We start from the raw sequence: 15,156 nt of genomic DNA on the forward strand, positions 1-15,156 counted from the left end.
TAATGCATATTATTCTGACCAATATTGTGCCCTCATTGCGAATTATGGAGATCAAAACACACTTCCCTTCCTGCAGCCATTTCACATTAAAGGGAAGCTCTGCATATAGAAGTCAATGCAGATGTCCCTTTCCTTTCCTGAAAGATCCTTCTTGTGACACATTCGTGGAAATGAGTCTAGTTGAGTTTTTAAAATGAAAACAATGAGAAATGTTAGAATTTTAAATCTGCCCCTAGAGTGTATATGGGAAGAAGCTGCAATTAAAGATGGGTATTTTCACTGCTGCAGTTCGCTGAAAGAGGCCTAAACATTCTCTAGCTGGTATTTATTAACCATACAGATAAAGGACAGTAGAACTAACAATGCTTTGTGGAAATTCTCACATTAAATAGTCAGACATATGTTTTTGTTGAAAGGCTGTCCATCTGTCTTGTGCTAATAAAGATATAAACTTATTTAGCTGGACTGTGGAGTGAAGCATGTTGTCCAGGGCAACCAATCAGCAATTAGATTTTAACAGTTAGAAAACCAAAGCAAAGCATCTGATTGGCTGCTATGAGCAACACCAACGATAATGTTTTACTCCACTTTTTACACAACATGATAAATATACCCCTTAGCCCTTCTGCTTTTCAGAGAATCTGAAAAAGGTGAATCAAGGGCTGCATTACACTGTGGGCATAAGGGGAGAATGGGAAATGTTTCTTAACAAGTTACATGACTTGTTTGCCTTTCAGGCAGGCAGAACTAAAACTTATTTTGGCTGAAGACCGTTATATGGCTAGCTTAAGTGTAGGGGACAAACAGCAACACAATCCGTTGTTCTGACCATTCTACATTAATGCCTTTAGTGTTACTCAATGTGCCTGGCAATGTCGCTATTCTCCTATTTTGGGGTCATTCATCATGTTAAGATTTCCCCTGTGCTGAGGTGTAAAGTAGCAGGCACATTGAATATTTTTTGTTAGTTGAATTAAAGCAGATCCAATGCAAGGCTGGGTGGCCGGGAATATGGAACCGAAAAGGAAAATATCTTAAAGTAAATAAGAACAAAACAGGCACTCACTTTGTGTACTTCACCTTGTGGTTTGAGCTAATGCATTAAAACTGAAGAGCTGGATATTGGTAACACACACATAAGTGATGAAAACAGAATTAAATTGACTGTAGTGTTGTGTGTGGATGTGATAGCAAGTTAGACTCCTAAGTTCCTCTGGGACATGGGCAGGAAATAATTCTTTAAAAAAAAGTGAAAAAATGTATTTTTTACTAGCTTGTTTAACTGTAGGGGATGATTTGTTTTGGGTGACTTAAAAAACATATTTTATTCTTATGCATTTAGATAGCATAGTCAATGTGTCATGAAGGTTTCTTATTCATGCAGTGTTACAATTTATAATATAATTGTTGGGGAAGAAGCACATAGGAGGAATATAGGAGGAATATTCTTTTATAAGTGTGTCTATTTTTTATTTTATTCTTGAATTTTAAAACACTCCAAAAGTATTCTAACATCTGTCTGTCCAACATTTCATTCCCAAACCAAGGGGATATTAACTTGGTCCTCCCTTTAGTGTTTTAAAGGGGACCTGTCATCCAGACATGAAAAGCTGTATAATAAAAGTCCTTTTCAAATTAAATATGGAACCTAAATTCATTTTTTTATAAACACACACATACCCATTATAAAAGCATTTAAAAATCCCAGCTATCAATCATATATTGCCTGCCCCGCCTCTATGCCTTAGGCATAGAGGTGGGGCAGACACTTACTTTCATTTTCCATTCACAACTTCTTAGATGTTACTGCTCTCATCACATTCCCTCTCCTTTCTCACCATCTAATTTTGTAACCAGTGAATGGGCATGGGCATTAGGCCCCCCCCCATTCTGGCACAGAAATAAGATTTTGGGGTGATACAAAACCTGCCTTAATAACAGTGTCCACAAAATGGCATCTGCCTGCTTGCTGTGATTGAGAATTCCAAGGCTGAAGAAAACAAGACTAAAATAATTTATTTAGTGTAAGTGAAGTTCGTTTTGCTTGACAAATGCAATAGAAAACAATTTGGAATTATTTCTCAGGGTGACAGGTTCTCTTTAACAGCCTCTGCTTTGCTGGGAAAACTCTGCATCAGATTTTCAATATATTGTTGGTGTCATTATATGCTGTAGCTTTATTATTTACTTATGCAGAGTCCAAGGACCCTAGCTCAAACCATTGAAACCAGGCCCATACCATTATTCCTACTCCATCATATACATTCAAGCAAGTAGTGTTCTCCTGGGATCTGCCAAACCCAGACTTTTAGAGCACAATGTGCTTTTCTCTGCAATTAATAGCACATAACAACAGTTTCATTAGGCGCTTGCATGAAAATGTGCTCCTTGCAGTTCCATATAGTTGCTCTTTGCTCTACTCAATCCTTCTTGCCTTCCATTCTGAATTGTGTACTGCTGCACTATTTGACTCCTGACCAGGTGGTAGCTCCAGAGATCCTTTTGCACCTTGCATCAGTAGGCGCACTTGCATCTAAAAAATCGAGCACAGACAACACGCGCATGGCGAACACTGGAAACGATCCCAGATGCCGCTTGCATTTTGGAAAAAATGCTGCATTGTGTGATAAAGACATGGTAATTGTGCTCAAAATTTGTCTTAGAATTATGCTGCCAACATCATGAGTAAAGTTAATTTCAAGATTGAACCCCCATTAGACAATTCAGGGTGGTATAGAACTATAAGTGGCCCTTAGTATTTCTAGCAAAAAAGGCCAGAGGATAAAGTTTGGAAGGATGAAGAGGGGCAGGGTGCATATTCTTGAATTTAAGGATTTTGCTTGCTGTCATTAGATTCATGCTGAGTGCTTTTACACAGGTCAGGGAATTCCAAGCTAAATTCACATTTTATAAATAGGGGTTTATTATTTATGCAGTTATACAGTTTAGAACTGGAGACATCAACAATCACAATATATATGGCTTTTGCATATGATGATAACCATCACACTTATTGTGTCTCTCAGCATTTGTGTAAATTAAAAACTATTTTTTTTAATCAAATTAGGTAAATACTTTGCAGGCTTACAGCATTGCTCATAATATTTATGCGAGAAAGTAAACTATCTCAATAGCTTTGAGCAATTTCTGAGCCAGTTGAGGGGGGAGAATATCCCTCTGCACATTGCAAAAAACATGAAGATGTCTAAAGTGACCACATATACAGTTTGTATAAAACAGCACAAATACTAAACAAATGGGAAAAATTTTACAAAAACCATGTGCCACGTTTCACTATTTGTAATATATTTTTTTTTTTACTTTATAAATACTCATTTGTAGCCATATCTGACCAGTAGTGATGAGCAAATTTTTTTGCCAGGCATGGATTTGCAGCGGACTTCCGCATTCCGCCATTGTGTCTCGCAGAATTTTTTGTTGCACGTCAAAAAGGGTGCAGTCACGTCAAATTGGGTGCGGTCACGTCAAAAAAGGCACAGGCGACAAAAAATAGCCGCTCCCGACAAAAAAGACGCGGGCGACGGAAAAAAAATTGCGCGACAAATTTTTCCGCAAATGACTACAATGACTAAAATCTGAGCTATTTTATACCAAGACATGGCAACAATGCAGTTGGAGAAGGAAGAAATAGATAATTGTATTGGATTATGATTTGCTAGATAATGTGCCAATGGTAGCCACGCTAGCTGTTCTATATACCTAGGGGGGATTTAATACCATTCAGATTTTCTTGGTTTTATATTTTTTAAAACCATGACTGAACTCATTTCCATGAATGATATTTGTCAAAAAAAAAAAAAAAAATTGAAAAAGCAGTGCTCTGTGAGATTACTAATAAATTAATATTTTTTTACTTTTGACTACCCTTGCTAGGGTAAATTAGTTACTAAAAAGTTTGATAATCTATTATTAATAATGAGGTGCAAATGTTTAATAATAATATGTAATCTGTATCTGGGCCCCAAATTTTCAGGTTTGCAACCTAGCAGGAACTTTCTGTTCCTGAATATTATTTTGTTTACAACTTGGACTGGTAAGTCTCATGCTAAAAGTCACCAATTTGATTTGGGGTCATGTGATAATGAATGACTAATCTATAAAAAATGTAAAATATACATTGTAAAAATGCAATTTAACTGCTACTATACACCCAAACTAGGATGTATAGTTCCTAAATAGGATGCCTTCTTGAGTTGTGAATTTTGCAGTGTTAGCCTTTATTATGATTCTCTTTAAGATCAATCAGCTTCAGTTGGAGCTCCCCCTTTTAAGGGTTTCCCACTCCTGTTTTATATTTTGAACTTTCTGTTTCCCTGTTAAGGCAATTGCTTTGTGCGCAATTGTACATGTAGTAGGTGTTCAAGTGACCTAATAAGTGTCTGCAACCGTGGGGGGGCAAGTGGGAAAATGGGCAAAACTGCAAGCTTTTTCACTTGTCCCATTATGCCCAGACTCTTTATGCCCTCTCCCAGATATGTGCTCCACACATAGCTCATATGTTATGTATTTCAACTGTGTCTCCCTATGTCAGCACAGGAGCTTCAGTAATAAATAAACCGGTAAACTCAAATAAAAAATTATGAAAGTATACACTAATGCAATATGCGATATTTAGTGTTTGTGAATCATGCGTTAGTATTATTTCGGCGCGAGAATTAACGCAATGCGGTAAAATTAACGCATGCGGTTGCACGCTATTTAAGTTAAGCTTATATTTAATGTTAAGCTTTATAGGACTTATTGTTAAGTGACATAACCATCTTCTTAAGCACACACTGGCTGCCATAATGTCTTTTCTCTCTGGGTACCTTTCTTTCTCTAGCTACAGAACGGTGGCAGTGGATTCTATGCCTGCACGTCATAAAAACATGAATGCCAGCAGTTAGTTTTCTATCAAGCTGTTTTTTTAAGGAGTTTTGAGCCTGGTGTATTGATCCATGCTATTTTTATCATTAACCTCCTTTTAAGGTGTGCTTTGCCTCCAGCAAGATGCAGCCTTGTCATTATCAGGCCCTGAACTACAGTTTATTCTGAGTCATGTTCATGAAGTAGGAGAAATAAACCAGGCCTCAACACAGGGGGCTTGGCTGAAAGAAAGATACTAAAATCATCAGTGAGCACGGTGCATTGCGGACTACAAGGGCAATCCCTCTTAAGACTACAGTTTACAAACAGCAATAACAGTGTGCTAGAAGATCTGTATACTGTATGCTAATGACAGTTACATGTTTAAAGGGCAACAGGCTTGTATTTGCAGTTCTGCTCTTGTTTTTATTATTAAAGGCTGCTGCTTAGAGTGGCAACTATAACCCCAAAGCCAGCAACATATTTTCCTAGATAAAAGCTGGCCATACACATTGCAATCCACTCGTTTGGCAATGTCAAATGAGTGGATCTTCTCCTGATATGCCCACCTAAGGTGGGCAGCAATATTGGCCTAATTCTATCATTCCTATTTTTGTTGGTCGGGTAGGCCCGTCGGGAGTGTCCATAAACAGGCAGATAAGCTGCTGAATCAGTCTGGAGGACGTGAACCAGGACGTGAAATCTGCCATAATAAGCCTGTATATAATTTAATATTAGGTCTCTGAAAGTAATGTATTGGGAAAGTCTAGCAACCAGCCCGCATTTTATATAATTTTGCAACTAGCGGTGCTGTTTATGTTGTGTAGTCTATAAAAAGAAGCAATCAAATCCAATCAAATACATAGCCTTCAACTCATGGCACAGACTTGTTAATCTTCAAATGAGCTTTGCCCAGTGAAGGCAAGAGTGAAAGGTACTAGCTTTCATCAGAAAGAGGTCTTCTGTAGCATTCTAAAACATATGGAAGCTTGTACATACAGCATTGTAAGTTTTGTAAAGCAGGGACTCATTGGGGCTTATGTATTAAGCCACCACAGTGCACAATGTCTATACATTAATAATATAATATTATTAATATATTGTTAGGAGTTGTATTAAAGTAGAACCAAACCACATTTTACTAAAATGTGCTGCCCACATTGCCATTGACAATGCACCCAGTATAGTATATTGTAGTGGATATAAAGCAACCAGACCTGAGGGACACCAACCCTGCTGCACAACTCTGCAAGGCCCATTTACAATGCCCTACGTGGTGTGCAAAGTGCAAAATAAGGCCATAATGGGCCATTTTTATGCACTTTGCATACAGAGTGGGGCATGTGCACTGAATGCATTAGTTAGAGCTCAATATAAGAGGAGCAGGCCATAACACGTGAGTTAGGTAGCGTCAGGAGGTGCAGCCCACACTGGGGCCCTGCTGTAGGGCACTTAGTGATGGATTTTTGAAGCCAGTGTATGGATTGGAATAGCAGAGGAAAAGCAGTTGCTGAAGTGTATGGGCTTTGCAGCTGCTTTTGTTATAGACTGGAGAGACTGACAGTCTCTGGAGGTCACAGCCTGCCAATAGAGAGTTGCAGTAGTCAATAAGACATGTTGAGAGAGTGAGTTGGCACCTTGTATGTTGAACTTGTATACAGAAACATGAAAGTGTAGCATCAGCAGGTGAACACAAATAATTGCCATTGATAAACAGTAGAGTGGTGGCTGTATGGTACATTCCTCAACATTTTCCCATAACTGGTGCACCACACGACAAATATACTTGGGCATTCAAGACCTGGGGGATAATTTCTATGACCATATATTGTTGTGGACCTTCTTTGGTGACTGTTCATTATACAATCATTACAGACCTCCTAAAATGTTAATTTGACACCCCACTATGCCCTTTACCTGCAACCAATGGTTTAACAACAATTAAAAAACTATAATGAAGTACAGGTATCGGACCCCTTATCCGGAAACCCATTATCCAGAAAGCTCCGAATTACGGAAAGCCCGTCTCCCATAGACTCCATTTTAATCAAATAATTCAGAATTTTAAAACTGATTTCCTTTTTCTATGTAGAAAAAAATCAGTACCTTGTAATTGATTCCAACTAAGATATAATTAATCCTTATTGGATGCAAAACAATCCTATTGGGTTTAATTAATGTTTTACTGATTTTTTAGTAGACTTAATGTATGGAGATCCAAATTACGGAAAGACCCCTTATCCGGAATACCCTTGGTCCCGAGCATTCTGGATAATGGGTCCTATACCTGTACAACAATATGGCAGTGCATCAGATCATTAGCAAATGTGTAATAGGAAGTGTGGATGTGTTTTTCTCTTTACAACTTGGGAATTGCCACTGAACTCATAAAGTAACTTGATTGAACTGCTAGTATTAGTTGTCTGGGCCTATTTGGTTCACTCAGCTGTGCCTTTATGCGTACAATAGGATGTATAAACTAGGATTTGTCTGTCATAGCTACATCAGCCCCTAAGTTTGCCTGAAGGGATTGTATAAAAGAAGAGAGCATATATGTACAAAGCATATATACAACACCTTCATTACTCTCTGCCTTTGACTGTGTGTCAGTAGGGTATATGACAGCATGGCTGCAAATTCTTAATAGTGTTTGCTTTTAAATGTCTATATGTATGGAGTACAAAAACCTATAGTTGCGCTTTGATCACAGATGGCAAGAACATGCCTGTATGAAGTAATGCTGGATTATTATGTCAGATTTCTCCACAACTTTATAAAATATGCTGACAATTTTGTGTTCCCATTCTTCTGACAATAACATTGATGTTTATTTTCCATATACATATTCTAATATAACATCTGTAATATTTGGCACTATGTGTAGCTAGCTGTTGTGAGAGTGAGTCCCAAATTTCAGGTTCTCTGGTTGTAACAGCTACATATATTGATGAGTGGTGTATTGAGGCTTTAGCTACAAAGTAGTTATTACACATAAATTAGGATTTTTTCCAGCACTTTGCTGTTGGGGTGGCTTTCTCAAAAATCTTTATGGATCAATCAGTTTTAGTTGATCCATGTTGGTGTTTAACATTGCAAATAACAAAGTACTCATTCTGAATCAGCCAAAGGAATGATAACAATAACTTCATTAAGTACAAATACAAAATCTTAAAGGGGTTGTTCACTTTCAGTATGATTTAAAGAGTGCTATTTTTATACAATTTGCAGTTGGTCTCTATTTTTTATTGTTTGCAGTTTTTTAATTAACTAATTTAAGCTAGCAACCAGGCAATGGTTTTAAAGAGAGACTGGAATATGAAAAGAAGAGGACCCGAATAGAAAGATAAGTAATAAAAGTAGCAATAACAATAAAATTGTTGCCTCACAGAGCAATCTTTTTTTAGCTGTTGGTTCAGTGACCCCCATTTGAAAGCTGGAAGGAGTCACAAGAGCAAGGCAAATACTACAAAAACGATAAAAAATAAAAAAAATTTAGACCAATGAAAAAGTTGCTAAGAATTTGGAATTCTGTACCAACTAGTACAGAACCTGAAGCTGAACCACCCCTTTACAAAACATTTATTAAATTGCCTGTCGTTCCTTTAGAGATCACTGTAACTTTCTGTATTTAGATTTCCTGCATTTGCACTTACAGGAATGGTCTTTAATGGGTTGTGTAAAAAATGGGAGGTGAAATAAATATATTTATATCTTAAAGGAACAAGTCATGTGTAAAAAATAAAGGAAGATGAAGCAAGGCCTAACATTTTCCATCTTTTTGTATTAAACATAATGAAGTCTTTGGCTTAGGAAAATCCCCTATTAGGTTTTTCTTCCAGTTTCTGTTAGGAAGCCTGGTACTGTACCTGTAACCTGGACACCTGGGCATGATATGTTCAAGCCTGGATTTGTGGTGAGGCCACAAAGTGCTTGGGTGGCATGCCACCCAAGCCGCAATTAAACTTGCTTACAAACAGAGTAATGGGAACTGGATGCACAGGAACTTCAGCACGTCCTCTCCCCACTGCTATGTATGCGAGTTAAGAGGCAGTGCATGCATGTGGGGGGGGGGGGGGGCAGCTGAAGAAACGGGGAGGCCTTGGGGTTCTCTTGGTTGGCACCCCTTGGGTGGGCGATATTGTGCTAATGTGATTGTTTAGTCTTAGGGTGAAACAATTGTATTACAATTAAGGGGATACAAGTAGTTGGAGCGAGGACCACATCAATGAGCTGATCCAAGAAAATCAAGCCTGTCTGATAGATATCAGACACATTTTTAGCCAGATATCGGTCAGGGAGGCCTGTTGGAGGTCGGAGGGCCCCATATACGGGCAGGTAAGCTGCTGAATTGGTCTTACCATGTATGGCCACTTTAAGTCAGCTAGATTAAGCTAGAAAGAGCAGTTCTGCTCTCCAATATAGGAGTGGAAGATAGACTGAAATATTTAGGAAACCAGCCTAGTTTGTGGTTTCATCTTTTTGTTTTGGCATGTTCTGGAAGGTTGAGTCTCAGTAATTCGGAGATAGCCAATGATGGAGAGAGGGACATTGAAGAATCAGCTGCTGCAACCATGGTGCACAGCATGGAATTACCTGGACCATGGGTGACAAACTTGAGCATACAGGCAGATGTTGGGGAACTTGGAGTACAGGAAACCAATGCAGAAAGCAAGGTAAGATATTAAAAGGCTAACAAAAAAATTCAAAAAGAAGTCTCAATTAACATTGCAATTATATTTTGTCTTGCATTTAAATATATTTTACTAAGGTATTAAAAGGCTAACATAAAAAATCCAAGAAGGAGTCTTAACATTCCACTTATATTTTGTCTTACACTTAAATATATCTAACTGTGGTTTGAGGGGTACAAATGTAGTAATCTGGTTTCATTAGCCAAATTCACTACTTAAGTAAAATGGAGGTATCCCTGTCAGATGTAATTGTAAGTATGACATGAGATTAACTTGGCATCATTAGACAAGCACAACGTCAAAGAACATGAGTATTAAACACGGCACAGTGAAATCCTTAAAGGCATTTGGGTGTTGGATGCAGTTAGTTTTTTGTGAAGCAATAAGGGTACAAAGCAACACAGGGTCTGGAGGAGCTTTTTAACCTAGCTCATGCCTGTCCTGTCTGTTCTGTGTACCAACCTTAACTACCGTGTCCAACCTGCCTATTCCTAATTAAATATGTCTGTCCTTCCTTTGCCTCCACACATCTAAACTTTGGCATATCAGCCCTGAAACTCTGAACCAGGAATTAAACGTTTGTAGTTCCAAACTTAATGGGCTAAACCATTATATGCAATAACAAGAACAAAGAACAAAGTTTGGCCAGATGCAGTAAACTAAAACAGCCAATAACATGTTTACTGTAAAACAGGTGACCAGTAATTGCTACCTTCTGATTGGTGCCTATAAGTGATTAGACCTAACAAAATATTTTCCTTTCATTATAAAACCCCTAAATCTTCATTTTCCATGTAATGGAACAATGTACACTAGGGGGCTGATTTACTAAGACACGAATTCCGACCGAATTGGAAAAATTCCGATTGGAAAACGAACATTTTGCGACTTTTTCGTATTTTTTGCGATTTTTTCGGCGCCTTTACGACTTTTCGGAAATTATCGCAACTTTTTAGTTACCAATACGATTTGCGCAAAAAAACGCAAGTTTTTCGTAGCCATTCCGAAAGTTGCGATTTTTTCGTAGCGTTAAAACTTAAAAGGCGCGACGTTTCGCGCAAGTTTTAACGCTACGAAAAAATCGCAACTTTCGGAATGGCTACGAAAAACTCGCGTTTTTCGCAAAAATCGTATTGGTAACGAAAAAGTTGCGATAATTTTCCGAAAAAATCGCAAAATAGCGATCATTACGAAAAAAACGCAATCGGACGCATTCGGCCCGTTCGTGGGTTAGTAAATGTGCCCCTAAGCTTTGTGCTAAGGCAAAATTTAAAATGCACATTTTAACATCTATGATGAAAACATCATGGATGCCTGCTTAAACTCACTAATGCTGGTGGCATTGATAATTACCTCTGACAGGGTGTTAACTAATATGAGATCTTATATACGGAACATGCCCAAATGTAGGCTCAGGTACATTCCTCTTATCCTTTTAAAACAGGTATGTATAATCATCAGTCTTGTACTAAGCAGAAATATATAAATACTTAGCCTGACACAATTCAAGCTTTCCTAGCAGAAAGAGTCTGCCCATGAATAATAGTTCCTATGACTGGCATTAAGCCAAAGTTTTTGTCTGCAGCTGAGTAGTAGTAAGGCCATAGCATAGTAGAGGGTTCAATGAAGTATGAAGTTCAAATATATGTATAAGTTCAAGTAACAGTTTTTGAAAATTCTGTTCAAATGCAGTCACCTTAATCATTGTGTTTCCCACTGACTGGACAAGAAAGGGATAACAGATGGGACAGGGCATTTCTCCCTGAAAGTACTGTGTTGGCCAGAATTCTTAGTGTGTCACAAACCTTCATTCTTTTTTTATTAGAGTCCTCTGTCTCATTGTGTGCTTTATTGCTTGCTTGTGTCGCTTTCGCCATAAACACCATTTATTTGTTCTGTCTCTGGCAATTGCTCTTGCCCTTTTCATTTTTATTAAATCCTCATACTTGAATGTATTATTTCATGTTCTGTTGCTGCCACTGCCAAAAATCGACATTAAGGTTGAAGAACTTAATTAATATAGAGCTTCTTCAATCAGAGAGACAGCTGCCCTATAATAAATATGTTGTTTATGACTTATGGTTATGACTTTTTTGTGACTTTGTGTCTGTAATATATTTGCAGGAAGTAGATAGCCATGGCAAAAGACTGCGGTCAAAATCTGTGCCTTCTACACTGGATAAGATTTCAACCACCAGAATTTCTCGCAGCTTAGAGTCTTCCTGCCCTGTTATAGAAGGTAAGGAATCCTTCCATACACAGGGCCGGATTTGTCTTTGGTGCGCCCCGAGGCCGCCCCTGTGGGAGTCCCCCATGCGCATGCGCGAACGCGCACCCCAGTGCGCATGCGCAAAGCGCCAGCGCATGCGCGAACGCTCTTTTTAACTCCCATACGGAGCAGTGGGGAGAGGTCCCGACTGCTCCGTATGGGAGCAAAATTAAAAAATGTTCTTGCGGCGGGGCGGCATGCCGCCCCTAAACTTCTGCCGCCCTAGGCCCGGGCCTTTGTGGCCTCTCCACAAATCCGGGCCTGTCCATACAGTATTTAATTACTATGAGGCAAGAGGATCATGCTTCCCTGCAACTAATAGTTGGCACACACTTTCTATGCTTGCTATTTTTTTTATCATAATCTTGGAAAGTCTTCCAATGTGAGATGAGCTCTTGGCACATAAATCATCCTGGGGCACAGGGGATGTTTACTTTATTCCCAATTCGGGCTGGTTTGGTTCCACTATCAGTTGTAATCTTGCGCTACTCACTCAATGACTCAGGCACCAACAGATGCAGTAAGTCATTCTTGGCAGCAAACTTAAGAAAAGATATTCAGAGAGCCCTTCAGTATTCTTGCAGTCACAACTGACCTCTCCCAGGAAGAAAATGCAGAACTAAAAATGCTCATGCATGTCCAATACACTTTTACCTAGTATACCATGCTGCATTTGCCTTATGTGAATGACAAGCATTAAAAAATGATTTTTATTAATAATAAGAATGAAGGCCATGCTAGAGGTATGGCAAAATATTTACAAAGTTTGGAATTACATAAAGATCTATTTATTTGTTTTAATAAACAACCATATTGGATTTATTTAATAATTAAATGTTTTAATAGCCTTAAGGTATGGTGAAGTCATTAGCATTCCAGATAAGGGATCCCATATCTTTACTATAAACAGTTCTTCGCAAACAAAATATAACAGACATGTTTATTTTCTCTACAGTGATACAAACCCCTCATCTGGAAACCACTGAGAAGGACCATGTGGAACCCACTCATGTGTATGTCTTTAGAGTTCTGTCATTTGACATATTTAATCCTTATTGTGCTCACCCACCCCAGTGCTGACACTGTACATGTTCTGTTTTCTGGTCTCCCTTTGATCTGTGCTGAGGAGTGCATTTTCTGCAAAAATGTGGCACAGAATGATAAAAGACATGTTTTAAGTATCATTCTAACAGATTATTTTTCATTTGCAGGTTATTTGTACAGCAGGTGCTTCAGGAGCTCAAACAATATCATGGGTATGTGTGCCCAGGTTTCTGATAGCTAAAAACGAGATATTTGCAGCTAAGAGATAGATAAAAAGTAGAGATAAATACATCTGTGAAATGACCAGAAATTAAAAAATAATTTATAGTCTCTCCTAGGAATGAGATTTATATAGCTGAAGTTGCATGTCCTTATTACACAAACAATTATCAGGAATGGATAGGGGGACACCTAGTGGTCTGAAGTGACAATTTTCAGTGGTTCGTGCTGTGCAGGAATACATTCTTACAACACATATAGAAGTATTATCATGAATTTCAAATTAGATTAAAATATGTAGTTATGAATAGTAACATTTGGGGTATTTATCAAAAATGTAAAATCCTTGATTTAAAATATTATGGGGTTGATTCACGAAAGTGTGATAACGCTTATCGCATACTTTTTTGCGTTAAAAGCATGCGATAAATAACGCCCGATTCGTCAAAGTAATTTCGCATGCGTTAAATCTTGCACTACTGCAATGCATTATTTTTAACGCATTGTGTTAATTCGCGCGTAGAAATAATCCTAATGCATGATTCACAAACACATATGAAGCGTTAAATGCGCTAAATATCGCATTAGTCTGTACGAAGATTAACACCTACATGGGGCAGGCGGTACTTAGAGGAAATTGTGGTTCGTGAACTTTTGGCAACACAACATGGACTTTGCAGTAGTATTTTTTTAAGTATGTGATGCATCCTTCAGTTTGCAGGGAAATGGTAATTTTCAGAACAGTAGTTTTCCAAAAGTAATGGTTACGTGCGTAAGATAGCGCGCTAATATAGCAAGAGTGGATTCCTGTCCTCTTGTGGGCATAGTGAATTGCAACCAACAAACATTTATTACACAATATTCAGGGGTGTGAAACTCTGTTTTAAGTTTCCCTTTGCAACTTCCATCTCAGCTGCATTGTTGGTTCAAGGTAACATAGTCTTTGTTGTATTTGATTTACATTCTGGTTGTTTGATTGGTGTTGGGTATGCACCCAGTAGGGGAAACATATGTAGTTTTGTCATCAGTGGAACTAAAGGTGCAGACCAGACAGGAGCAAAGTGGAAACTTCCTTCTATTTAGCATAAAACAGTGTGGGAAACTCCTAAACATAGGGCAAGATGCTCACCCACTACTGGTAAAAACAGAGATGTACATTCCTAATGTGCAAAGTCACTTACAAGCAAAGGATTAGTGCCTAGTTGGGGTGAGAAGGTAGAGGTTAATAACCAGGGGCATCGGAGTACAGAAGAGAACATTTCTCCATGGGGGGAGGGGGAGAGAGTGAGAGACAGCCATTGATTAGCAATGTTCACAGGAAGAATAATGAAAGCAAAACTCTTGATTGCTTGCCATAGGTTATTACACTAGTGTCAATCTTCTGTTAATACATGACTATAAAGAGGAGGTGAGCACATGACACAAGGAATGGAGAAAAGGAGGAGAGTATAGCAAAAGGGGTGGACAAGTGAATAGCAGATGGAGAGGGCACATGGCACAAAAGTAGACAGAGGAAAAGGATGGAAAGACAATCATGTTTGCATTGGAGAATTGCCTCTCATCACGTTGAGCTGCTCAGAAATACTTCCATGAGAGTAGTATTAAAACTAATGATCTGCTACCCAATTTTCCATGCTATATAAGATTATTCTTTAAAAGTTCCATATAAATATTATACTATATGAACTATTCAGGATATAGCGGGCAAATATGAGTACCTTGTCTTAGGTGCATGCCACCTGTAAAATCAACAGTAGCATAGATAGAGTTAAAGAGAAAGCCTACTATTTATAGATTGAAACTACAGGTATGGGATGCCTTATAAGGAAATACATTATCCAGAATGCCCTTTCACTGTAATAATAAAACAGTACCATGAACTTAATCCTACCTAAGAGATAACTAATCCATATTGGTCGCAAAACAATCCTTTTGGGTTTGTCTACTGATTTATCAGCAGACTTAAGGTATGGTGATCCAAGTTACAGAAAGACTCCTTATCCCTGGTCCTGAGCATTTGGGATAATAGTCCCCCTACCTGTACAGAAAGCATTTACAATCCCAGTG

At 38.3% G+C, this 15,156-nt stretch overlaps 1 protein-coding gene across 2 annotated transcripts in view; it reads left to right on the forward strand.

Moving 5' to 3' along the window:
• Positions 1–15,156, forward strand: part of arhgef18 (Rho/Rac guanine nucleotide exchange factor 18) — a 114,063-nt gene that overhangs the window by 33,840 nt on the left and 65,067 nt on the right. For both annotated transcript variants that reach the window (XM_031905117.1, XM_031905119.1), the window contains exons 4-7: positions 9,368–9,539; positions 11,682–11,796; positions 12,782–12,839; positions 13,038–13,082. In XM_031905117.1, coding sequence (XP_031760977.1) covers positions 9,368–9,539; positions 11,682–11,796; positions 12,782–12,839; positions 13,038–13,082 — 390 coding nt within the window. The remainder of the gene's footprint in view (positions 1–9,367; positions 9,540–11,681; positions 11,797–12,781; positions 12,840–13,037; positions 13,083–15,156) is intronic.

The sequence above is a fragment of the Xenopus tropicalis genome, chromosome 1 (genome assembly GCF_000004195.4).
Source record: "Xenopus tropicalis strain Nigerian chromosome 1, UCB_Xtro_10.0, whole genome shotgun sequence".
NCBI lineage: Eukaryota > Metazoa > Chordata > Amphibia > Anura > Pipidae > Xenopus > Xenopus tropicalis.